The sequence below is a fragment of the Alosa alosa genome, chromosome 13, assembly GCF_017589495.1.
Source record: "Alosa alosa isolate M-15738 ecotype Scorff River chromosome 13, AALO_Geno_1.1, whole genome shotgun sequence".
NCBI lineage: Eukaryota > Metazoa > Chordata > Actinopteri > Clupeiformes > Clupeidae > Alosa > Alosa alosa.
This window is the reverse complement of record NC_063201.1, coordinates 21413963-21440588: the sequence shown is the minus strand read 5'-3', so window position 1 is coordinate 21440588 and position 26626 is coordinate 21413963. Positions and strand designations below refer to the sequence as shown.

The 26626-nt window shown below is 43.5% G+C and overlaps 1 protein-coding gene across 1 annotated transcript in view; it reads right to left on the bottom strand.

The window, feature by feature from the left end:
- The window catches only part of ascc3 (activating signal cointegrator 1 complex subunit 3), a 202360-nt gene that overhangs the window by 149677 nt on the left and 26057 nt on the right, over positions 1-26626 (bottom strand). Inside the window, exons 5-7 of the mRNA XM_048261920.1 lie at positions 24501-24621; positions 6004-6196; positions 4160-4295 (exon numbers count right to left, since the gene is read on the bottom strand). Coding sequence (XP_048117877.1) covers positions 4160-4295; positions 6004-6196; positions 24501-24621 — 450 coding nt within the window. The remainder of the gene's footprint in view (positions 1-4159; positions 4296-6003; positions 6197-24500; positions 24622-26626) is intronic.

The window sequence follows — 26626 nt, the reverse complement described above, 5'->3', positions numbered from 1 at the left end:
TCATAAAAATGGGATTAAAACAAAGGCTCTCGGTAATCTTGTAGTGGATAATGCACAATAATGGCCCAAACTGCCGTAGCGATGGATAAATAAGGCTCAGAAGGCCTCCGCAGCCCCTTAAGACCTCCCTCCACTCACTCACTCACTCCCTATGCCACAGACTAAGACATGAAACTCCAGATGATGAGGCTATCCAACGTTCAATGCTCAAATCCAACTTGGAGAAAGGAAATTCAGGAGTCTTTGAAAATAACTAATAATAATAATTATAATTATTAGGGCCCGAGCACCGAAGGGCGCAAGGGCCCTATTGTTTTTGGAAAGATTATTATTATTATTTTTAGTTCACCTTTTTGCTATTTTTGAGGTGGTTAACATGGATGAAAAGTCTTGGAATTTGGCACACACATCTGGTATCATAATGGCTACACAGGCATAAAGGCTTGGCCCTGGGCGTGGCCCAGGGACTCAGTAGCGCCCCCTTAGGTGACTGATGCAGTGGTTGGCACATACTTTCAGCTAGACACACCAAATTCGGTAGGTGTGTGTGTATCTCCCCAAGATGAACAACTTTCGTATGTACAATGCATTAGCCATGCCCAACAGGAAGTGAGGTATTTGGGATTTTATGCGGACTAAAATGTGATGAATTGTGATGCCAAAAGAGGTGCTTCCCATGGGTAAAAACGCATGAAATTTGGCACACACGTCAAGAGGTACCGTGAATACACAGGGGAAAAGCCTTGGCACTGGGCTTGGCCCAGGAACTCCATAGCGCCCCCTTATGTCACTGTGACTTGTGGTTAGCATATAGTTTTAGATACACACACCAAATTTGGTGGGTGTATGTAACTCCCAAAAACAATCGACTTTTGTATTAGCATGCCATTAGCCACGCCCACAGGAAGTGAGGTAATTGTGATTTTGTGCATTGTGAACATGATCAATTTTAACATACTCCTCCTAGACGATTGCTCCGATTCATGTGAAAGTTGGTATACATGATGCCAATTTGCTTTTGATTCTAAATTGTGAAGCTTTTTTTTGATATGTTGTAATTTGTGAAATGGCGAAAATTATTCATTTTAATACCATTCCATGAAACAATAAATGTGTCTTAATTCACCATGCAAGGCTTGAAATGTTTTAAATTTCCCAGGTCTTTGAATACCATGGTAGTGATGATATTTACATGCCCATAACGCATATTTGGCATAGCGCCACCACCTGGCAACAGAAAGAATGGCAATTACACTGATGTCATATGATGAATTTTAACATACTCCTCCTAGACGGTTTGTCAGATTCATGTGAAATTTGGCAAATATGATGGCAAGATGACGCTGATGTTAAATTGTGAAGGGATTTTTGATATGTTGTAATATGTTATGATTATAATATCTTGCACATAAACAGGAAATGTGTCATAAAGTCAAAGTGCATTGAATGAATGGTCGGAATTTTCTCAGGCTAATAGATATTATGATTATGATGACATCCAGACACCAAATAGGCCTGTCTGGCATAGCGCCACCACCTGGCCAAGCAGGAAATGTGCCAGAAATGGATGATGCCTTAACTGATTTATTTGAAACCTAGTAGGTATACAATATTGGAAATCATTATTGTGATGATGTGCACATATGTCATTCAGATGGCTAGCATAGCGCCACCATCTGGCCAAACATGAAATGTGCCAGAAATGTTTTATGCTTTGAATGCATGGTCTGAAACTTAACAGGTTAATAGATATTATGATTATGATGATATCCAGACACCCAATGGGCCAGCCTGGCATAGTGCCACCACCTGGCCAAGTAGGAAATGTGCCAGAAATGGACAATGCCTTAAGTGATTGATCTGAAACTTTATAAAATATTGGATATCATTATTGTGATGATATTCACACATATAATTCACATGCCTAGCATAGCGCCACCATCTGGCCAAACAGGAAATATGCCAGAAATGCTCTATGCTTTGAATGAATGTTCTGAAACTTCTCAGGTTAATAGATATTATAATTATGATGATATCCAGAGACCCTATGGGCCTGCCTGGCATAGCGCCACCACCTGGCCAAGCAGGAAAATGTGCCAGAAATTGCTAATGCCTTTATTGGTTGATCTGAAACTTTACAAAATATTGGATATCATTATTGTGATGATATTCACATGTGTAATTCATATGCCTAATATAGCACCACCATCTGGCCAAAAAGTGTATCAGAAATGTTCTTTGCTTAAAATGAATAATCTGAAATTTCTCAGGTTAATATATATGATGACACACAATGGGCCTGCCTTGCATTGCGCCCCCACCTGGCCAAGCAAGTAAATGTGCCAGAAAATAACATGCAAAAACAAATAGCACATATCAAATATGTACATTTTACAAATGCAACACGTCGGTGCTTTGTTGGATTATGAAATGTCACGGGTTGCGGCCCGCAGGTGCTCGGGCCCGCCATTGCCGCTTGCGGCTACATTTATTATTATTATTATTATTATTATACATGCATTGTTGGGAAAGTTGGTGAAAATTAGTTACTTCTTTCAAAAGTAATTTAAGTACTTTATCAATTACTGTATATAAAAAGTAATTAGTTACTAGAGAAAGTAACTTTTGAGTTACTTTCATGTCTGCATTTAAAATGTCAATATGAACAGTACTGAACAGTCACACACAATAAACATAATTTTTAGTCCTATTTATTGTAGTCTCAACAGGCCTTCAAATCAAACAGTAGCCTAGTACAAGGGCCCCCAAAAAAACATTCTACAGTGCATGACCTCGTTCTGCGCCGTCCCCCACCATATCTAGGTGGTTTGATAGATAGATATATACCACCTACTACTAATAGTACTACTACTACTAGTACTATTACTACTATAGGGCATAGTAGTGCACTGACTCCTCAGTTTTCCCACAATTCTGTAATTTCAATTCAACTCATCTTCCTCTTCCTCACAATTCGACAATCTCAATGCCTAAATACCCAGTGTGCCCTTGCTCTAAATTAGCTTGGACTCCACTCATTGTCGCTACTATTATTATTATTATTATTATTATTATTATTATTATTATTATTATTATTAGTAGTAGTAGTAGTAGTAGTAGTAGTAGTAGTAGTAGTAGTAGTAGTAGTAGTAGTATTAACAATAATAATAATAATACCGGTAATAATAATAATAATAATGCCAAGGCTATTGGTGTTGTGTTGTGGCTATGTTGTAAGAATGCAAAATTAATATAACAAGATCTTGTTGCACAGCAGGCGAAGAAGACAGAAAGAAGACAGAAAGAAAGGCGATAATGCGCCTTTACTATAGTGGAGTTTGCGAGATGGAAACAAGAGAAAAATTGGGCTTGAAATGTCAATTTAAATTTTAGCCTAATGCAGTCTTGCATGTTTTAAAATCGAAATAAGGAGGAATGTGAGGAGGCTGTTTAGAATGCATCTGCAATCAAAATGATCTGCCGCCTATGACGCAAATCCAATAGCCTAATGTTCGGTCTATGAATGAATTTAGGGCCAAATAGCTCTACAATGAAAGGCCTATTATATCAGTATATATATCCAATATATATACTGCTCAAAAAAATTAAGGGAACACTTCAATCATACACTGGATCGGTACTCTTGACACTGTTTGGTTCTGAGCACAAGTAAAACTTTTGAGGCGAGTGTTTTATTTTGCAAGAACTGTCAGACATTCTGTGAATGTAATTTGAGAATGGATGGAGAAAAGGGTGGAAAGGGTGGAAGGTTTCAAAAAATGTGTTTTAACAATTGTGGAAAACTGTAAGTGTTCCCTTAATTTATTTGAGCAGTGTATATATATATATATATATATATATATATATATATATATATTGGACAGCGTAGTTAAGGCAGGAGGCATGTGTTACTTAAGTTGCTTGTTAATTAGGCGCTGTGGAAAAACACTGCTAAGGTCGGGCGACGTTAGATCAGAAGCAGCAAAAGAGCATCTGTCTTCTTTTCTGCAGTCGTAGTGGAATTACAGTAACTCGTTACTTTGTAAGGTGTTACTCCCATAGCTGTATATATGAGAACAGAATTGTTTTTCTTTTGTGGAAGGTCAATGGAAAAGCTCTTTCTGATTGGTCCACAAGTATTGGGTGGGTGGTGCCTTACCTTAGATCCTCCCACAAAGGCAGAGGTTTTGGTGGCCTCGGCGAATGAGTCGTACACGTGTGGGTAGCGGATCCTCTCCGGCTCTCTGTGGCGTCCGAGCACTGGTGAACGCCGGGCCGTGAGCAGGGCCTGCTCCCTGTGGACCACGCAAACAACACACACCAGGTACATCAGATACAAGTAAACACACACACACCAAGTCACCAATCATAGATACCATCCCAGGCACACACACACACACACACACACACACACACACACACACACACACACACACACACAACAGCTCAGACATGCACAAATCCAGTGTGCACAGTTCACTGTGTCAGGTCAGATCTGGAGTCAGGCCTCCTGGGGCTTGCACAGTGAGCTTTTAGAGGCAAAAGAAAGAAAGAAACCACTGAACAAAATAGTGCTTTTCCGCTCAGCACTCCCCACATGAGAGTCTGCCCAAAGTCCACTGCACACATGGGCAGTTTCTGCCGAGAGTCCTGATCTCTGACCTCGCGATGACGGCTCCGCATTAAGACACGGGGCTTCGGGTTTCACCGAGTCGACGGAGCAGTGCGGAGTGGCGCAGCACACGGGCAGATTACAGTCAAGTCCAGCACCGGCCTGTCTGTCTGTCAGCTGGTACCTGCCCTCGTCCTCTCCTCTGTGAAAGGTCGGAGCTTGACGCTCGGAGGGCTAAACTTGATCCGGTCAGAGTCCTCTCTGAGCCGGGGGGTGTTCCAGCACGACCGCTTCCTCCTGACAGCGGATCTGCAGGGCAGTAATCCTGACCGCAACAAGATCAGTCGTGTACCAGCCAGATCAGATAAAAGGGCCGGAGAGCTACACTGAACACCACAGGCCGTGTTTGTGTGTGTGTGTGTGTGTGTGTGTGTGTGTGTGTGCCGTACAGTATGTATCTTTGTGTGTAGGTAATATTGAGGTTGTGTGTGTGTATGTGTATGTGTGTGTGTGTGTGTGTGTGTGTGTGTGTGTGTGTGTGTGTGTGTGTGTGTGTGTGTCTGTCTGTTCAGAGGGCACACCAGCTAAACTGTCCAGGCAGGCATTATATTTAACACCCCTGTGGTTGTCTTGTGATGGGGCTCTTGGTGAGGTGGCAAACCTCTCCATTTCATGCACTTGGGGCAAAATCTCTCCCAGGTCAGCAGATAGCATGTGAGAGCGCCCACGGGTGCACTACTAAAGCTGCCGACACAGCAGGTGAAATGAACAGCTGGGAGACGCTTATGCAAGACCATACCTGACGCCTGATGTCCAACGACTCCCTCTCCTGTCCAGATCGAGTCACCCCTGGCCACCCCGACATAGAGGGAGAGAGACAGGAGGAAAGACAGGTAGGAAAAAAAGGAGCCGGAGGAATAAAGACGGGAGAGGAAGGGGAGGTGGGGTGAGGAACGAGTGTTGCCTGCTAAACGTGGCTATACCTCTCCCTGTAATCTCTCCACTCACGCTCCGACAAGCTCGGCCCGACGCCACGGTGCTTTTAATTAAACAGACCGCTGCTCGTTTTTATCCTGTGAAATTAAACTTTCAAAGAGAAAATCCCTCAGAAAAAAAAATAAAATATAAATATACAGGGAGATACTAAGAGAGCCAAGAAAAAAAGAGTCACATATTCAACTTTGTTTTTTCCTCTCCTCACTTTTCTTTGATTTGATTTCATTTCATTTCCTCCAGTCCAAGGCCGAGATGAAATATGCAGAGGACTGCCTGTTTCTAGAGCGATCAACGCAAAGAGGTTGACACCAGGGTCAGTGTGCTCTTTCAGTTTTCACAGTGAGTCAGGCATACGCAACACATCTGCGGGTGTGTGTGTGCCCGTGTGTGGTCACCTTTGGAGCCTCAGCTCCTTGGGGTCGAAAGAGAAGCTGGCGTCGGTGTATTCCATCAGGCCGTCATCGCCGCGTCTCTCCCGCCGCCTCTCGCGCTTCTCTTCACGCCGGTACATCTTCATCATCTGCCGCTCCTGCTCCGACTGGATGGTCACCTGGCAGCCGTAGGCTGGCCGCCCACCCTCCGTATCACCTGGACAACGCGACAAACAAAAACAAAAGCAGTCAGGCAATTGCACACCCTCCCTCTCATATCTCAATGTAAACAAAAGTGATACCAAACTGGTATTGTTTTAGGTTATGTGTGTGGGCACACACACAGCGACAGAAGGACCAAATAACAATACCCTTAGGCATGGAATAACACTGACTAGCGGCAAGCGGCAGGTTTCCTATTGTTCTCTATGGTTCGGCAGCGGAACAGTGGCAGCTCTAGCGTAATGCTAGCATTGAACAAGCTGAGTGTTAAACTTGGTTCAACTTTCAAAGCGCAGCACAAGCGTATTCAATTGTCAGTTTAGGCAAACCATTTGTGTTACTTAAGAACGAGATAGAACTTATTACACTCTGAACGTTGCGTTACGCTAAACTGCTGCCCCTTCGTTATTCCCAGTGTGATCCACGCCTAAAGGTAATAGGAACGTCAGCTATTACCACCCGTCCCGTATTTCCAACCTCTTACGTGTATGTGTCACTTAATATTCATTTCTATATAAACCAAGACTGTGGATTCCTAAAGAAACGCAAGAACCTACACCATAAGTGTGAATCTTTTATTTTAAATTTAGAGATTAAATTGTCTCTGGGGTGCCAGGCAGTATTTGCTGCCAATTCAAATGTAGCCACCATTACATCGAAACTATCACACAAATCAAACAACACAAACACGTTTTATAAGTTTCAAATTATCACTATATTGTGATAGTTTAAATTAAACCAAAAATATTCATACACAACTTAAATAATCATTGTCCCTTCATACAATCAAAAATAAAATGATATTTAAACAAAAAGGAAAAGTATGAAAGAGTCTGAGTCACTGAAGGAAAGTGCTGGCGGAAGGGAAACGTGAACTCGGAGATGAGTGTTGAGTTACTAGCGGAAGACTAGCCAGGGGAACTGCAGTAGGCCTACGACTTGAACCAGGGATCTCCGCAACACCCCGACAAGAGAAAGGGAAACATCTTGCCATGCTGCCGATCCATTCCGTCGTGCGCAACACAAAGTAGTTTGAGCCGGTCCTATTTTGCTCAGGATCGCGCGCTGGTATCAGCGGGCAGGAAGGAGCTCTCGGGGCTCAGAGAGAACCTCTAAGATTACTGTGGACATCTGTGTGGGGCTTTTAAATCATTTCAACAGAGAATGGGCTCCACACTGGCAGGGCTGGGTGCAAACAGCAAAGTCTTGCCTCAGATCGTGGGCTTCCCATAACGCACACTCACAACATGTGAACATCAATAAGCATTAACAACATGAGGATGGTTGTCATGGTAATTAAAGGGAAGAATGTAGGAAGAAGTACAAATACTCCTTGTGCATACACCAAATCAAGATATATGATGGTACACTATCCTTTAATGAGAAAATCTTAAAAAAAAAAGAAAAAGAACATTTCTGTGTAAGCAAACGTCTCCCCACATTCAGATGCAATTAGTATTCCTAGTAGTAAAGCTCTACATCAAACAACGCAGTCGTTGAAATGTGAAAACCCACAATAAAATGCATGGAATTTTTAACATTGATCTCAAGAAAATTTTCAAGTTTTTGCCTGAAATTGCACTGTTCATTCCATTGTTCCCACCTCTTTTGGGGCCTACCATCAAATGTTGGACCTCTATAGAAACCTGTAGTTTTCGTAGGAAACAGTCAAAATAACTGTGTGATGTTCACACAGAGTTGCAGAGGCTAGAATATAGTTTTTTCTTTCTGCCGGATTACAAGCATCTCTGAACTGACCACATTTCAGCCCACTAGGTCACTTGATATCCCGGTCTGAGCCCTAGCACCAGGTCTTGTGAAGCTGTGTGTGCAAAAGTAGATCAATATAGAATGAAAATATGAGTGCTTTAGACCATTATTTGCCAAAGTATGCTCATGCGTTTTGTAAAATGCCTATGGAAACTCCCCATAGGACTTTTTGCTATCCAAAATGCATACTGACAATCAAATGCTTACTGCACATGAACCCCTTTGTGTAGAAGCATAATCCTGGTCTCAAATGAAAGGTAACACTTTAAGGTTTCTTGTGGATTATTTAGATTGTATGTCAGGTGTTCTGATATAGACTGACTACACAAAATATGGAATAATTACAAAAAAGTCTTTATTTTTGCATTTACTTTGTTGGTTCAATGAGTGTGTATGAGATAGACTATACACCTGTACAACTAATATTGGATCTACTTATTGCATCTACTTATTGCATCTACCTGCATCTACACTGCAGCCAGAAGTCTGGGTAGCACCAAAAGCGGAAGAGGGGGAGGGGGGCATTCTGGATCGAATTTAATTGAGAGACTAATAATAATAATAATAATAATAAGATTAATCTGAGAATGTAAGACACTATACAGATTGTACATGAAAAAAGTTGTCAATTTTGGATTCCCAAGAGTCAAAGCTTTGAAATGGTGTATAACATTACTATGCTACATAGCAATATGGCGCATACAAATGATTTAGAATGTTGGGGGGAGGTGGGGGAGGGGGGTAACAGTCCCGCCGGCAGGACACTGAAGATTATGTGGTTTTAAACTTGCTTGACAGGTGTGAGACACATTCTGCATCCTTATGGTAACCTTGTGTGGCCAATGCCAGATCCTAGTTCTAAAGAGACAACTATTTAAATGATGCTCTACACATTCATGTACAAACATACACACACAATACTTTCATGACAAGCTGACACTAAATCACCTAAGCACATCGGTTTAAGACTGGATATGAGGCTTGATATCATAATGGAATATAAAAGCAAGGATGACCTGGCCTATAATACAGGCCTTTGATCCTTCATTGACTGAGGAGGAGAAATCATGTAATACGAGGCCCGATGAATATATACAACCATAATCAGTCACATACACACATTATCATGCTGTGAGGGATCCGTCTACTAACAACCACCGGTCAATGCCAAATGCAGCATGATTGGCAAAAGAAATGAGCCCAGGAGATTGACAGACAAAAAAGGTGAGTGTGTGTGTGTGTGTGTTTGGGGGGGGGGGTTAGAGGCAGAGGGAGAGAGAGAGGGAGAGAGAGAGAGAGAGAGAGAGAGATTAGAGAGAGAGAACATTAACCACCCAGGGTCTTCCCCACTCCCCTACTGTGGCTGTCATTTGCAACATAGGACAACCCAACCCAGTTCTATGCTGGGTACCATCTCAGTAGTTCACAGGGCTTAAAGCAATAAAAATGTCTGTGCCTGAAGTTATCAGCCATTTATGAGGATGTCATACTGTTGTCTCATTGCCTATTTTCAAATCTTAAGCATATCAGCTCACGCCTGAATTCAGGAACAAGTGGTGAAACGTGCAAAGTGCTATCAAACTGCACTTTAATAGCACTGTCACTCCCCGATGTGAGTCGCTACCGGATGTGGGTCGCGCATGCGTCACTTTGCTACTTTGCGACTACCAGTGCTGTTAGCCACAGAATAATGACTTTAGCCTACACAGCAGTAATGTATTATTTAGCGTAAGGCATCACATTTTCACGGCATGATCTCTAATGTCAGTTCTAGATTAGAGGCTGAAGTAGCCTGCTAGCAAGAGACTTCTGACTTCTGAGACTTCTGACTGACCTATAACGAAGTTTGTTCACTGCTGGCAAGTACTGTAAGTAAGCAATCAAGCACAACAAAGGCTGTCACTTGAATGGCATTTGCTAACGTTAGCAATCAAACAATCTTAGATAGCTAAAACGATTTTGAAACAGAAAAGTTAATTATTTTATGGATTTCATAATCCCTTGGCGTTATGCCGTACAACCTATCAATCTGAGCATGCGTGACTCACATCGGGTAGCGACTCACATCGGGGAGTGACAGCACTTTGCACTTTTGACCACTTGTTAAATTTAAAGTCTACTCTTGTGCAACATTAGTGTCAGAGTTCATTCTTGATTGAAGAACTGATACACTATTGGAACTAACGCACCCCCCAGGCCTGGAGTCGTTGGCACGATACCCTGTTCGCCCCATTCCAACTAGTAGTAGGACAGCAACTCTCAGTAGGATACCTACTGTGTTTAGTTCACAACTTCACCTTTCTTAAATAACACAGAAATGTTTCCGATACATCACCTAGAAATCATTACGCAGGTTGAAATTTCTACTGGTCATGGCATACAACCGGCTGTAAATGCAGACGATAGGACAACCTTGCCTTCAAAAAATCTCCAACCTCTGTACCTGCCTGCATAAATTTATGTGAAACACAGCGTTTGCCTCGTCCAGCACCATGTTCCCCTGACAGACCTGTGTGTAGAGCCGGCTCCGAGGACATCTTTTAACGCTGCCCTTGTGTTCTCTGTCTGGAGAAAACACATCTTTACTCCCCAGTGGGCGCGGGGCTGGCGGAAAGGAAAGTGCTGGGGATTTGAATATTTATTGTTTTAAAAGCCACCAGTGAAAGCTAATTACCAGACCGAAATTAGAGGCATGACGAGTGCGGCATTATTAAGTGGAGGCACCCACAAAATACTCAGGAGTATTGTGTGCACCATGGAAGGAATTTCAAAAACACACGCAAGGCATTAAAGAGAAGACTATGCCACCTCCGACAGGCACGCCTAAAAAAATCCTTCAGAAGACCGCCAATAGCATAGCATCAGTGAGGTGTCGATCTCAGGAGCCAAATCCTTTCAAAATCCTGTTCCAGTGCGCCATGTGGCCACTGGCCTTCTGCATCGGCACAGCGAGGGTTAACCCATCACTGACAGCTTTCTCTCTCTCTCTCTCTCTCTCTCTCTCTCTGCAGCACAACAGCTCAATAAAAAGCACAATTGCTCTTGAAAACAGATGAGATCTGATGATTGCACAGAGGCTCGGGCTGATTGTCTGAATGATCTCTTCTTTATCTGCTAAAAAGGCTCGATCACCAATAACCCCCATCCATCCCTCTCTCTATCTCTCCATCCCCATCTCCCCCCTCCTTTCTCTTTCTCTCGCTCTGTCCTTCACTCAACTCATCATCCTACCCATCACCACTAGCATTACCCTCACTCATACGAAAATATCTTCTACTTTCCAGCCATAAAACAGAAGCAGCATCCACATGGCAGCAGCTGAACACTTAGACCAACGCAATGGAAAAACACCACTTTTGATGCTGCCTCATTTTATATAATGATTCAGTGTTGTTTCTTCAGGGTCATTTTCTTTCCATTTTTTTTTATGATCCTTTTCCGTCAGTTTGTTTTGTTGCATTGTTCCAATCAAGACTACACAAAAGCTGTGCAATGAATTTCAAGTACTGGCATTCATTGTTTGGTGATGGTTCTGGCTGCGAGCTTGGATACAGCTGGTGATTGCTCAGACATTTGAAAGCTGTGTAAGTCAAGAAATATTTGGACCCATTTAAAGAGAGAAACTATGTAGAAACAATCTCCATTCACCTGCACACATTTCACATGCAAGACCTAGACACTGGATCACAGTCTGATTGTGGAGTCACAACCTGGCATACTTTTTTTTTAAATCTGGTCCATCTTTTGCTTTTGTTCTCACATGTACAGTACATTCTTCTTATTTTACATTCAAGAAAGACAAGCTGTTTTCTCACGTAACTGGCTGCAAACCAACCTGGCTAAATTATAGCTCTTTCAGCAAAATAGCTAAATGCCAAAACAATGTCTTGGAAAATGTTTGGTCACAAATTTCACTAAAACAGCCGCCAACAGTGCCGTGCTGACCTACACCTTATAATGAGTTACATGTTCATATGGATCCTTTAACACAGCCAAGAAAACATCACTTCATCCAGACTGAAAGGGCTCCTTGACAACAGTATCCAGCTCCAATTGCCTGGACAACTCACCTTTATGGATTCACTTGAGATAATGAAGCAGTTCTCAAAAGGTGCCTTAATTAAGTGAGAGGTGGATGTACAGCACCTTAATTACACTCTCTGCCTGACAACTGGGCACCAATGCACCCCCCAAACACACACACACACACACACACACACACACACACACACACACAGGCCCCTGACGGACCGCCACGGACACCCCAAACTTGTGTGGGTGTCTGACTGACGACAGAGGTTGCCATGGTTTGAGGTGAGCTGGAAGCAACACAAACTGTTTTTTCCAGAGGAGGGAACAGTAGAAGACGAGGTGTCAACATTCAGGTTGTTTACTAAGTACCAAGGAAGACAAAAGGGGCGTTATGCCTTTGATGCGTATCCCATTTCAGTGTTTGTTAGGGAATCCAATCCAACATTATCCCACTTTAATGGGATTGGTGAGAGCATGAAATCACCTTGGCAGCTGGCAGGTGTGCATGGGGGTTAGAGCACCTCCTGCATTTCCATTGCTGATGTCTTTATTTCCCCTTAAATGAGAATAAACTTTCCTCTTTCCTGATGTGCTGACTGCACAGCTAGCGAGGGGTGAGCAGAGGGGCAGCTCATGGCTAATCCCAAATTATGCTGACCCATCAAGAGGGTTAAAAGAAAAAGATTCTGTGTGTGTGTGCGTTTGAGTGTGTGTGTGTGTGTCTGTGTGCGCAAGGGTTCTGGGGGTGGAGAGACTAATCCATAAAATGAAACGGTAATTAGTAACATTTTTTTTTGTTAACTGATAAACATCAAGCAGAAAACACAACATGTCAGCTGAACTAGATGTACCACATACTGTAGCAGCTCACAATAGGACCACCGCCAAAAAGGGAGACTGAGAAGGAAGTAAAGAGAGAAGATTCAAGAAAAGTGTACCATCTTTCAACTATGTTTCTAATGACAATAGACTAAAAGACTTGTGGATGCAGTGACGGTGGTGGCAAGATGCGTTTTACAACCTGTCTATAGTGAATATGAGGCTTCATGTGACTTATGGAATTTATTTACAAAGCTTTGACAAATAAGCATGTCTAAATATTAAATGGGGAATTATTAGGGTTAAGTGTATATGATATTGTTGAACAAAAATCAGTGAAAGACAAAAAATTTACAAACACTAGCTAACCAAACAACAAATCACTAAATGGTCATAATGACTTGTTGATATGTTCATGCTATATCCCCGATCACAACGGTCATCAGATCCACAGACAAAAATGTACTTTTGGTGAACTAGCCCCGATACTACAGAATCGATTTTGTTATATCCTTCCTGAGAAAACAGCAGAGGACAAAATGGAAGAGTCTGCTGGCGGATCTCATTTTTCAGAGTGGGAATGAGCTCCACAGGAGCAGAGGGAGGCGTGCTGCTCACACCAGCCTCTTCACACCTCTAATGGTATTAATCTGCCGCACGCCTCCTTCACCCGCCCCACACCACTACTGCTGCGGAGTTATTCCAGCAAATAGAACAGCACGTGGGGCAGGACGCAGAACAGAAGCATGGCCTTTTCAGAACCAGGACGCAGAACAGAAGCATGGCCATTTCAGAACCAGGATTAGAGAACAGAAGCATGGCCTTTTCAGAACCAGGACGCAGAACATTCGCATAGCTTTTTCAGAACCAGGATGGAGAACAGAAGCATGGCCTTTTCAGAACCAGGACGCAGAACAATCGCATAGCCTTTTTCAGAACCAGGACGGAGAACAGAAGCATGGCCTTTTCAGAGCCAGGACACAACAAACAGAGAGACCCTGTTTTCTCATCTTAGCCTTGGAGGTTGCAGGAAAGGGTTTACAGGCTTTTAATTTTCCAATATTTCTTTTCTTTCTTTCATAGAACACGTTTGGACCACTTAAGAGCGTATAAGGTTTATTTGTCACTTATACCACTGCTTGGTTGAATTTCCAATTGTCATGCGTTCTTTAGAACGTGTAATAACCGTAGGTTATTTGCACACCTATGAAGTAGCTCCAGTTTGTTGGCCGTATTGCACTTCTATATTTATTCGCTGAGAGATGAGATGGAACTAATGACTGGCCTTTGGCCATAGCAACCATCCATTTAGAACTAGTAACGGCAGTTTGTCCTGCAAATTGAAAAGGAGTTCATATGTGGTGGAAAGAAGTAGCTCCACAAAACAAGACAGTTTTTAGTGATTAAAATGTTTAAATTATAACGGCAAATGAATAAAACAACAGTGGTATAAGCAGGATAATCGACTTCACAGCGTTCGGTTCACAGAACGAACGCTGGTGCGTCGGGGGCCGCAGAACTACCTCGAATGTGCATTTCTTTCTGTGAACCGAACACCATGTTGTCCATTATCCCTTACATAATGGGTCTTCACAATAACATGATGCTCTGAATGGATTTACATTTTTTTTAAATAAATTATAATGTCAATTTGATAATAATAAACAACAAAATGGCGATGATTTGCCCCATGATTGATAGAGACCTCACAGTGTTCAGTATCTGCAGTCTAATTAACTGGCCAGGGAGTAGGGGTGGGCGATATATATCGTTTGCGATAATATCGTGATTGTTGTTTTAACGATGTGCAAATTGACATTATCGAGTATTTAAATTACTGGGGAAAAAACACTCGAAATCACGCACTGAAGACTCATACATTCCCAGGAGGTAGGCTATGCAGGAGAAGTGCAGCAGAGCAAGTGTCACATGATCACTAGTGGGTCACACTGTTGTCCCACGCAAGCCTAATGTTTATTTTGTGCAGCAAGAGTAGCCTACTTGGGATTTTATGGGCTACTTCTGTTCAAGTAGCATTGATGAGACAGTCACGTTTTGTCCTACACGGTATTATATGGAGAGAAAACATTAGCCTTTGATTATTTTAATAGTCAGTTGTAAACAAATAACTATTCTCATGTAACTCTTCTGTAAATGGACTGAAGTTCGCTCTAAATATCTACGTTTACCGATTATGCTAACCGTTAGCATCTCTATGGGATTTCTCATATACATTAGCCATAAGCTAACGCATTAGTTTCTATTCTGTAACTTGGAATGCTAACCTACAGTACGTGATTGCTCTAAAACAAAACATATAAGGAAATAACTGAGATGTAGGCTACTCTGTTGGTCTGCTCTTAGTTTTACAGTGAATCCTATGTAAAGGTTTGAAAGAAACTTCAGCTTCAGACTTTCTCTTGGGAAACTGTTAGGCCTATTCATCTTCTCTAATGTAGACCATGTCATTGCCACACACACAAGTAGGGGCAGAATTGGAAATGTGTCATAGAGTGACAATGCATTGGTTGATTTGGTTAAAAAGTCACAGGTTAGGTTATTAGTTATTATTGTAATGATGCTATTCATAAATAATGAGCTGTAAAGTAACTCAGAAAACATTTTTTTAAAGGATATCGACTAATTATCGTTATCGTCAAAATCACAAAAAATATTGAGATATTATTTTTTGTCCATATCGCCCACCCCTACCAGGGAGTAATTTCTAACCTGACAGGCTGCAAGCAACATTATGTGATGGGACCTGTGTTGAGAAGGGAAATGGTTTGCAAACAGCAATTAGCAAAAAAGTTCTCCCTCACTCTCTCTCTCACACACACACAATTCTTAAAGCCAACATGGTAAGGCAGTGTGTAGATATTAGCACAATGTAGGCTGAATCATCAGGAAAGATCACTGGGGTCTCCAAGGTTAATATGAAGGGGCTGGAGGAGAGCTTTCTAAAGCCTGCATATTCAGATATGGGGGGCGGGGTGATAAAGGCCAGGGCGGACTACTTATGAAGTCAGATACACTACCATCAACAAGATTTACCCCAGCCCCAAAACATTTTTGCAGAATATATTCTGAAAAGTTAAACAGTGATAAGATCTTTGGCCTTTCATGATTACCCTTTAATACCAGCACATGAAAAATAAAGCAATTCTGTAGCCTTAATAGCAAGCTAAAAAAAAGATCATCACAAACTGTACAATAACGGACACTTGAGACGTAATACTTTTATAAATTATAATGTAATTAAACCTACTTAGCGGCTTGAATCGACTTTCAATTAATTGACACACTATTCTAATTCTTTATTTACACAAAGGAAGTACAGTCGGTGAGCATCTTCACAATTCCCACATCTCTTAGTAATTTGTAGTCTGTTTCTGTTGCGATAAAAACACTGTCTGTGATCACAGAATCAGCAGGTCCAGCAATCAGCTAGTCCCCGTCTGCTTGGCAAAGCTCTTATCATGCACTTGAAACCGAGGAGAGGAGAAGGAGAAAACAAAAGAAAAAGCACATGAATCTATTAATCTTTCTTGCTTTTTTGCTGGCGATATCTCAGGTCTGAAAAAATCTCATTGGGTGCTGGGAGATTCAGCGGCTGATCGCCGTGGCTGCACACTCACAGCCAAACGCCCATCAGGTCTCAAAAGGTTCCGTTGAATTTTTCATGCCACCTCTGACAGGCTCTCTGCCTCTCTGCGATTTTCATCTCAAAGGCGACTTCTCACACTCACTCACTCACTCCCTCCCTTCCTCACACACACTCTCTCCCTCACTGCATTTGGTACACGGTCACATCTAGATCCCCTGCTTTATGGCACAAACACACACACACACACACACCTCGTCGCACCTTGGATTTATCTGACAACAAACACACAAAAATGCTGACAGAGAGACTAAGAAAGTAACACAATACCAAGTAAGCTTGCAGGGTAGTAGAAAAATGGGAAAAGTACAAAGACCATGGACAGAAATAGGTAAAATGCAGAAACTGTGTGTGTGTGTGTGTGTGTGTGTGTGTAGCGTAGCAGCATGTCCTTGTGTAGGGGAAAATGAGTGAGAAGACAACAGCAGCGAGTCACCACGTGTTCCAGAAGAAGAAGAAAGAAAAAAAAAAAAAAGTAGAAGAAAAAGAAGCCATCTGACCTACAGCAAGCATCTCTCCCCAACACTGACAGAAAGGCAAGGAGAGTGAGACTCGGGAGAAAGTAAAGAGAAGATAAGAAAGAACAGAGAGGAGAAGAACAGGAACAAATGGAGAGGGGGGGAGAAAAATGGGAAAAATGGGAGTCAGTGGGAAGGAGAAAAACAACAAGAGAGCGAAACGGAGAGCTGAAGATAACAAGACAGACAGAGGCACAGAGGACGGCGTGAGGTCACATCAGAGCTTAGGTCCGATCAGAGCGGAGCGCGACCCACAAGCAGACGCATCGCTGGGAGGAAGGCACGGACAGTTCCATCACCACAGGCTTTCTGGGCTGACCCTCACGCGGCCACTCGTTTGTTTCCTGTCAAGAGACGACTGTGTCGAATCTATTTACAGTCTCTTTTTTTTTTCCTTTCCTGGTTCCATCACTGCCCTTCCCCGTCTACACACCAACAAGAAATATACACACAAAGCCCAAACATACACATACAGTACATATATACGTGCAACATGGCCATAGAATAGCAAAGAGTCAACTACGCTTAACTATCTATTCTGAAGAGTTCAGAAGTCAAAAGTTCTCATGGGTTCTCATGGGATGGGTTTACCAAGTTTACCATTGTCCAGAACAAAGCATCAAAAGTCTTATATATGAATAAAATCTGCAGGCTGGACAGGTATGTTTCCCCATCATCTTGCTGCAAGGCCCCAATTAAATGGGAGAAGGACCGGCGCTAAAGAAGACAAAGCACTGCAGGGACATGCCAGCTCTCTCTGGTGCTCCCCTCGATGGAGATTAAAAATGGCAAGGCTGCTTCACGCACTGACAAACCACATTGCTAAACAGCCCAAATCTGTCTTCACTATAACCCAATGCAGACCTACAACTCCTGCAACCTTTCCTGAAATGCATCACAATGAACACGCCTTAAGAAGGGCGATTTAAGCATTTCAAAAGTACATAACTGAATATTTAACTTACGCTAAATGACTAGTCATACATCTGTGTGGTGCCTGAGTCATCTCTGTTTTACGGGAAAGTAATGTTGTGGCTCGGTTCTACAATTCCAGTAACTTTTTAAAAAGGGGTCAGAATCAATCTAACAAAATCGCAGACCAGATCTCAATGGTATCGGTTTAGAGTCTATGGTCTCCCAAGCTGGAGGGAGACACTTCTGGCTGAAAAGTGCTCATTTCAAGAAGCAATAAGTTCTACCTCATCAAGCCCTGTTCTAAAGTTGCAGCAATAAGGCGTTGGAAAGCACTTCAAAATGGTGCAAGTAGCACAGAATCCAAGGGAATGCCCTGCACATCTGATACTTGCTTTCCTTTAAAGGGAAACTTGGCAGGATTAGTTACTGTATTGTATTTCTGTATTGTATATTTCACCCTCTGCTGGATGCTATTTGCTATGCTATTTCAAACTGTGGAAAAAGGTAACGATAAAGCACATGGATTTGTTTACAAGCTAGCGAAACGGTTAGCATAAGTGGATGTTACAAAGGTAAGAAACATTTAAAACGAAGTTTCTTGTTTTCACTTCTTTCCTCGGATCGGTAGTCTCAATGTTGCAAGGTTGGTTTTCCGCCTGGGGATGCTAGGGGCAGGTTTATTGCTAAACAGGTTTATTACGTTGAAATAGTTGACAAGTTCCCCTTTAAATGTTTTTCTGCAACGCGTCGGGGTTTTATTTATAGCGCTTTTTTCATCCTCTCACACTCACTGCCAGAAACATCGCAAGACACACACAGGCGCAGGTGAGCGAGTCGAAGCGGCTTTCTCTCACTGTGCCATTTCACTTGCAAGGAGGCAAAGTTGCCCATTATACTTTGGATTCCCATCAATTGCTGCACCTGCTTTAATGGCGACATATGCTCTCCATTAACACAAGCGGTTCTGATAAACAGGCCAGACCGTCTATAGATCAAGAGGTCATATCACTTTGTTTTACAACTGGCCCATCCTTGAAATTTCTTGTTCCTCTTCTCTGTTCCCTTCTTCTCTCTGTCTGTCTCTCTTCTCTGTCTCTTGTCTCTGTCTCTCTCTGTCTCTCTCTCTTGTTCTCTCTCTTGTTCTTCTCTCTCTTATTCCTCTTCTCTTGTTCCTTTCTCACACATGCACACACACATACTTCAGACTTTCGATAATCATGCGCGTACAGCTGCCCTGACTTATTGCTGTTCCGCACCTAGAAAGAGCCCGGTGCACAAACACCACCCACTCGGAAGGGCCGCATCCATGCGAGTTAATTAAAATCGTGGGAAGGGATCTGATCCTTGTTTACAAACTGGCCGTCCCGGGCCCCCTCGGCCCCACCTCTGAGCTGAGCTAATGGGCCCTTCACAAAGCCACCTCGGTAAATTCCACCTTTCTTAATGGAATGCAAAGAGAAGGGAAATGTAATCATCAGCTCCCAGACCCCTCGCCTGACCCCAATCTAGCGTTGCCGCAGCAACGCTAATCCTAAAAGGCAAGCCAAACAGGTAAACTAACCATCAGCCTGTTGCAGACTCTTTAAGACCGTGTGGACTGCGTGTTAAGCACGGCTGGTGGTAGAAAAAGGGGATGAGGCAAACTGCTGAGGGAGAACTGAGGAACTACAAAAAGAGGGGGGAGAGAGAGAGAGATAGACAGAGAGAGATGAAGAGCGGCGCAGGCAGTAACAACCAGAGAGAGGGAGTTATAGAGAGACATAGTCAAGAAGTCGGAGATAAATTGACTGAGTCAGGGGGAGGCCAAAGAAAGAGAGAGAAAGAAAGAAAGAAAGAAAGAAAGAAAGAAAGAAAGAGAGAGCACGAGAGAGAGAGAAAGAGAGAGAGAAATCTAAAACTGGGCCAAACCCTCCTTCAGCTCTTTAAAGTTTTACGGCCACTACTTTGCAACGACACCGTATAAGGAAGTCAATATCAGAGTCTTTAAAAATGTACCATTAACCTTCAGCTCCTGATGCCAGCCTGTTAAGGCTAAGGTCATGGCACACAGTGGAGTTGGGTCGGCTGAGCCACTGGGGAGCCCCAACACCACCAGACCCAGACAGGAGGTACTGACTCCGACAGAATGGCACATCCACCAAATCTATGATGCATAATTTTCTCACTTTCGCAAAGTTATCCTGAAATATAAAAGACATCTCCGTTTGAATTTTAGATCACTGATATGTAAAATATACGTGCAGATGTTTGTTGCTAACTGTCAGTCATTATATGACAAAGATCATGATGATAGAACTTTGTATGGCATAGATGATGAGAAATGACTGAATGTCCTTAAAGAGTCAATCATGACTTTTTATTGAACTGTTGATGGCAAAGCTTCAAAGTCATTTCAAATGCATTTTTGAGAGAATGAATAGTATGCCATGCTGCTACATCGTACGCAGTTGTATTCCTGTGATGTAGGGTCTTTATTATCATGTCGTTAAGATGTTTGACTCAGAGACAACTGCTGTGAGTAACGTGTGCAGTGTCACTTTTCTAATATTTTTTTCCTTCAGTAAACCTACTGATTTAGCCAGAGGTTAATCAAGCACAATGCTGGCTATTATACTTATAAGCTAACTCCTGTCTTAAATCAGTCCCCCTTGAAGATCAAGGCACTTGATCTCCCTGCCCTGACAATCTAAACCGCCTCATCTATTATAAATGGTGCTTTTTTAACCTCCGATTTAGCCTGTTAATTTTTAACGAATATCTATTACAGTGGTCATTGTGTGTGCTCATTGCTGTAATGACTGCTGTTTGATTATGTAGAGAAAGAAAACCCGTGATTAAGGTCTCAATATCGGCCTGACAGTTACAGAGTTACAGAGCAGTGCACTGGGATTAAGGAGTAAACTCAGCCATGGAAAGTTTCACACAAACACGTACACACACAAACAAACAAACACACACAGGGCAAAACATCCATCACAACCTTGATCCACAATTTTCCCTCAGCATCAGACGCTGCTGACGCTGCTGACGCTGGCAATGACAAATCATCCCTCCTTATCGCTTAAGATACCAGAGACTTTTTTTTTTTAGATTTTGATGGCAAATAAAAAAAAAGAGAAAAAAAAAGGAATAAATATGCTGCAGAAAAACAGAGAGGGCCATAAACAGCATCAACATGAACCTCACTCTCTGGGAGTAAACAAACAAACAAGCAAGCAGAACACTACTATCCAGCGGCCTAACAACACCAGGACAATAAGCATCAGAGAGGTCAGAGGAGATGAGAGAGCAGTCCACACAGGCGGGCAGAGGTGTGTGTGGTATGAGGGCAGAGGTGTGTGTGTGTGTGTGGTATGAGCGGGCAGAGGTGTGTGTGTGAGTGTGTGTGTGTGGTATGAGTGGGCAGAGGTGTGTGTGTGTGGTATGAGTGGGCAGAGGTGTGTGTGTGTGTGGGTGTGTGTGGTATGAGCGGGCAGAGGTGTGTGTGTGTGGGTGTGTGTGTGTGTGGTATGAGTGGGCAGAGGTGTGTGTGTGTGGTATGAGTGGGCAGAGGTGTGTGTGTGTGTGTGGGTGTGAGTGGGCAGAGGTGTGTGTGTGTGTGGTATGAGTGGGCAGAGGTGTGTGTGGTATGAGGGCAGAGGTGTGTGTGGGTGTGGTATGAGCGGGCAGAGGTGTGTGTGTGGTATGAGAGGGCAGAGGTGTGTGTGTGGGTGTGGTATGAGCGGGCAGAGGTGTGTGTGTGTGTATGAGCGGGCATAGGTGTGTGTGCGGTTGTGGTATGAGCGAGCATAGGTGTGTGTATGGTATGAGGGCAGAGGTGTGTGTGTGCGGGTGTGAGTGGGTGTGGTATGAGCGGGCAGAGGTGTGTGTGCGGTATGAGCGGGCAGAGGTGTGTGTGTGTGTGTGTGTGTGTGTGTGTGTGTGTGTGTGTGTGTGGTATAAGAATAGGAGGGCAGAGGTGTGTGTGTGTGTGTGTGTGTGTGTGTGTGTGTGGTATGAGAGGGCAGAGGTGTGTGTGTGGGTGTGAGTGGGCAGAGGTGTGTGTGTGGTATGAGAGGGCAGAGGTGTGTGTGTGGGTGTGGGTGTGGGTGTGGGTGTGGGTATGTGGTATGAGCGGGGAGGTGTGTGTGCAGGTGTGTGTGGTATGAGTGGGCAGAGGTGTGGGTGTGGGTGTGGGTATGTGGTATGAGCGGGCAGAGGTGTGTGCAGGTGTGTGTGGTATGAGTGGGCAGAGGTGTGTGTGTGTGGTATGAGTGGGCAGAGGTGTGTGCAGGTGTGTGTGGTATGAGTGGGCAGAGGTGTGTGTGTGTGGTATGAGTGGGCAGAGGTGTGTGCAGGTGTGTGTGGTATGAGTGGGCAGAGGTGTGTGTGTGGGTGTGTGTGGTATGAGCGGGCAGAGGCGAGTGTGTGTGGGGGTGTGTGGTATGAGCGGGCAGAGGTGTGTGTGTGTGGGTGTGTGTGGTATGAGCGGGCAGAGGGTGTGTGTGTGTGGGTGTGTGGTATGAGCGGGCAGAGGTGTGTGTGCGGTGTGGGTGTGTGGTATGAGGATGGTGTGAGAGCTGGCTAGTGAACACATGTGGATTAGAATCACCAGAGCCTCCTACAAGTCACCACTCACCACACTCACCACCGCTCTCACCACACTCACCACTCTAGGAGCTAAACTGACCATGAAAGATGCTCCAAAATTCATGGTTTTGAAACACTCACATCCGGATGTAAATGCAGATGTATTTGGCTTATGGATCACGGATACTTCTGTCTGATTTTCTACCAAACATGTGCAGTGAACTGAAATCTAGGTATTGCAGCAAATATACAACCCCCCCACCCCAACCCCACCCCCCTCATCTTTTTTATCCCTCTCTCCCTTCACCCCCCTCCAAAGCAGCCAGATAATGAGGAATTGAGCTGCTTTTAATAGACTATCGTTTTGGTAATGGTCCTCCACTGGATTGAGCCGCTTGACAATCAGGCAGCAAAGGGCACGAGGCAGTGTGCTGAATGAAGCTAAGGAGGGAGGTAGGAGGGAGGGTGGAAGCAGAACAGTGAGAGGAAGATGAAAGAGGGAAGGAGAGGGAGGATTAGATGTCTGTCCCCGAGTTTCACAAGTCCCGACACGAGCTCTCAGCAGAAAATTAGCAGAGCGTGCTATTAAAATAATCAGATTGCAGCAGTAAGGGGGAGAGAAGGAACTCTATCTCTCAGGTTCAGGAAGGAGGGTTTAAGCTATTTTGGCCATTTTTTTCCAGGTGGGATGTCTTCCAAGTTTATGAGCTATTAGGCTAATTCATTCAGTCATAAACTGGGAGGAGATGGGGAGAGGAGCTAAATACACATAACCTGTAAAAATCACTTCGACTTTGGCGACAATCCACAAATCCAAGCAAATGTGTTATTTTCTATCCAATAACTACAAAAACCTTTTCCTGTGCCCACACTTGCGGTGTACATTCCACAAGAAACAGATGAGAATAACACAGGTACTTTTTCCCATCTCTCCTTTTAACTGTAAACCTCTATGTTTTAAAAGTCAGCATCTACACACAAAGGTCAGAACTCAATGGTACACACACTCAAACACACATGAAAGCAGCACATACCGTATTTTCCGGACTATAAGTTGCACTTTTTTTTCATAGTTTGGCCGGTCCTGCGACTCAGGTGTAACATATATATATATATTTATATAAATGTTTTTTTTTTCCTCTTCATGAAACATTTTTTGACTGGTGCGACTTATACTCCGGTGCGACTTATAGTCCGGAAAATACGGTACTGTAGTACTGTATCAGGCCATTGCTGAATGGATCACAGATGGCCAACACATGTAAACAGCGGAACACCAATACTCCTACAAATGTGTAAGATTTCACTTTGTAGTGTATTTTAATATACAACTGTGTATGGTGTAACAAAGAATACTTTCACTTACTTTCTGACTTTACTAGCCTTACTAACTGACTTACTTTGTGTTCTTGTGTTACATTTTTATACTGTGTGTGGACCACTGGAAGAACAGAGGATTATTCCAGAGCATTAACTAAAGGGATCCTACTAAAATGGTAAAATTGTAAATCCTGTGGCGTCACCTCAAGACCAGTCTATGTCTGTGAGGAGCACTTTGAGTAGTCTGTGTGCTAGAAAATGTGATATATACATAAATGGGTTACACTTTACTTGACAGTATCGACATAAGAGTGACATGACACTGTCATGAACCTGTCATAAACAAGTAATAAACATTTATGACATACCGCTTCTTATGACATTTGTCATAACAAGTTAGGGTTAGAATTAGGGTTAGGTTTAGGGTTAGGGTGAGAGTTAGGGTTATTGTTAGGATAAGGATTAGAGTTTAGGGTTAGGGTTATTGTTCATGTGTCATGACAGTGTCATGTATTCATGACAGTGTCATGTCACTTTTATGTCGATACTGTCAAGTAAAGTGTTACCCATACAGTAAATACTACCCTGGATGACACTAATCGGGAATGTGTGTGTGCGTTTATATGAGTGTGCGCGTTTATATGAGTGTGTGTGTATATGAGTGAGAGAGAGAGACACAGGGAGAGACTCACCTGGGACAAAGTTGACCCTCTTTTCAGGAGGCATGGACAGCAGGGAGTCCACGATGTCGGAGCGTCGCTGGAGTAGGGTCAGGATCACCTCAAAGCCATCAGCGCCCAGGAACTCAAACAGCTACCGCAGGGAGACATGGGACAGAGAGACAGGCCAGCAGACACACACACACACACACACACACACACACACACACACACACACACACACACACACACACACACACACACACACACACACACACACACACACACACACACACACACACACACACACACACACACACACACACACACACACACACACACACACACACACACACACACACACACACACACACACACACACACACACACACACACACACACACACACACACACACACACACACACACACACACACACACACACACACACACACACACACACACACACACACACACACACACACACACACACACACACACACACACACACACACACACACACACACACACACACACACACACACACACACACACACACACACACACACACACACACACACACACACACACACACACACACACACACACACACACACACACACACACACACACACACACACACACACACACACACACACACACACACACACACACACACACACACACACACACACACACACACACACACACACACACACACACACACACACACACACACACACACACACACACACACACACACACACACACACACACACACACACACACACACACACACACACACACACACACACACACACACACACACACACACACACACACACACACACACACACACACACACACACACACACACACACACACACACACACACACACACACACACACACACACACACACACACACACACACACACACACACACACACACACACACACACACACACACACACACACACACACACACACACACACACACACACACACACACACACACACACACACACACACACACACACACACACACACACACACACACACACACACACACACACACACACACACACACACACACACACACACACACACACACACACACACACACACACACACACACACACACACACACACACACACACACACACACACACACACACACACACACACACACACACACACACACACACACACACACACACACACACACACACACACACACACACACACACACACACACACACACACACACACACACACACACACACACACACACACACACACACACACACACACACACACACACACACACACACACACACACACACACACACACACACACACACACACACACACACACACACACACACACACACACACACACACACACACACACACACACACACACACACACACACACACACACACACACACACACACACACACACACACACACACACACACACACACACACACACACACACACACACACACACACACACACACACACACACCCACACTCACACACACACACACACTTCAGACTAGGACGACAGACAGAACATTAACTCTGAGGTATAGACCTAGCGAACTGAAACAGAAAAACACATATACTGTTTTTTTTCCTAATTTTGCAATAAATACTGTACATTCCTACATCTATGACGTACTGTATGTCACCGCAACACTGCTAACACTACAAACTGTTAAACAACCTCAAAAAATCTAGTAGGCAAAATAAACATGTACACATTTAAAGCTACATTGTGTATTTCCTGGGTTAGCGGTGAGATGGTATATTGACTCCAGACTCCGAAAGATGGCTGCCGCTATGGGGCGACTTTCCTGCCTGTTTTCTAAAAAGCAGATCCACACTTACCTAGATCAGGTCTGCCACAACAGTAAAATAATCTAAGAACTGCCTTATTTTCCACTACCTTTGATTCAGATGATCAGTTGTGTTGTGTTGTTTATTTTCAATTCCTTTCTATTACATTTTATTTTTTGTTTTACATGTTTTTATCTTTGTACAGCTGTTCATTAGCCTGAGTGAACCCAGATGACCCTGTTGATAAATTTGAATTTACTCTGCAGGTCGGTCTGGAAAGGATCCCCCTGACATCCGTTTCCTCATCACCAAAAC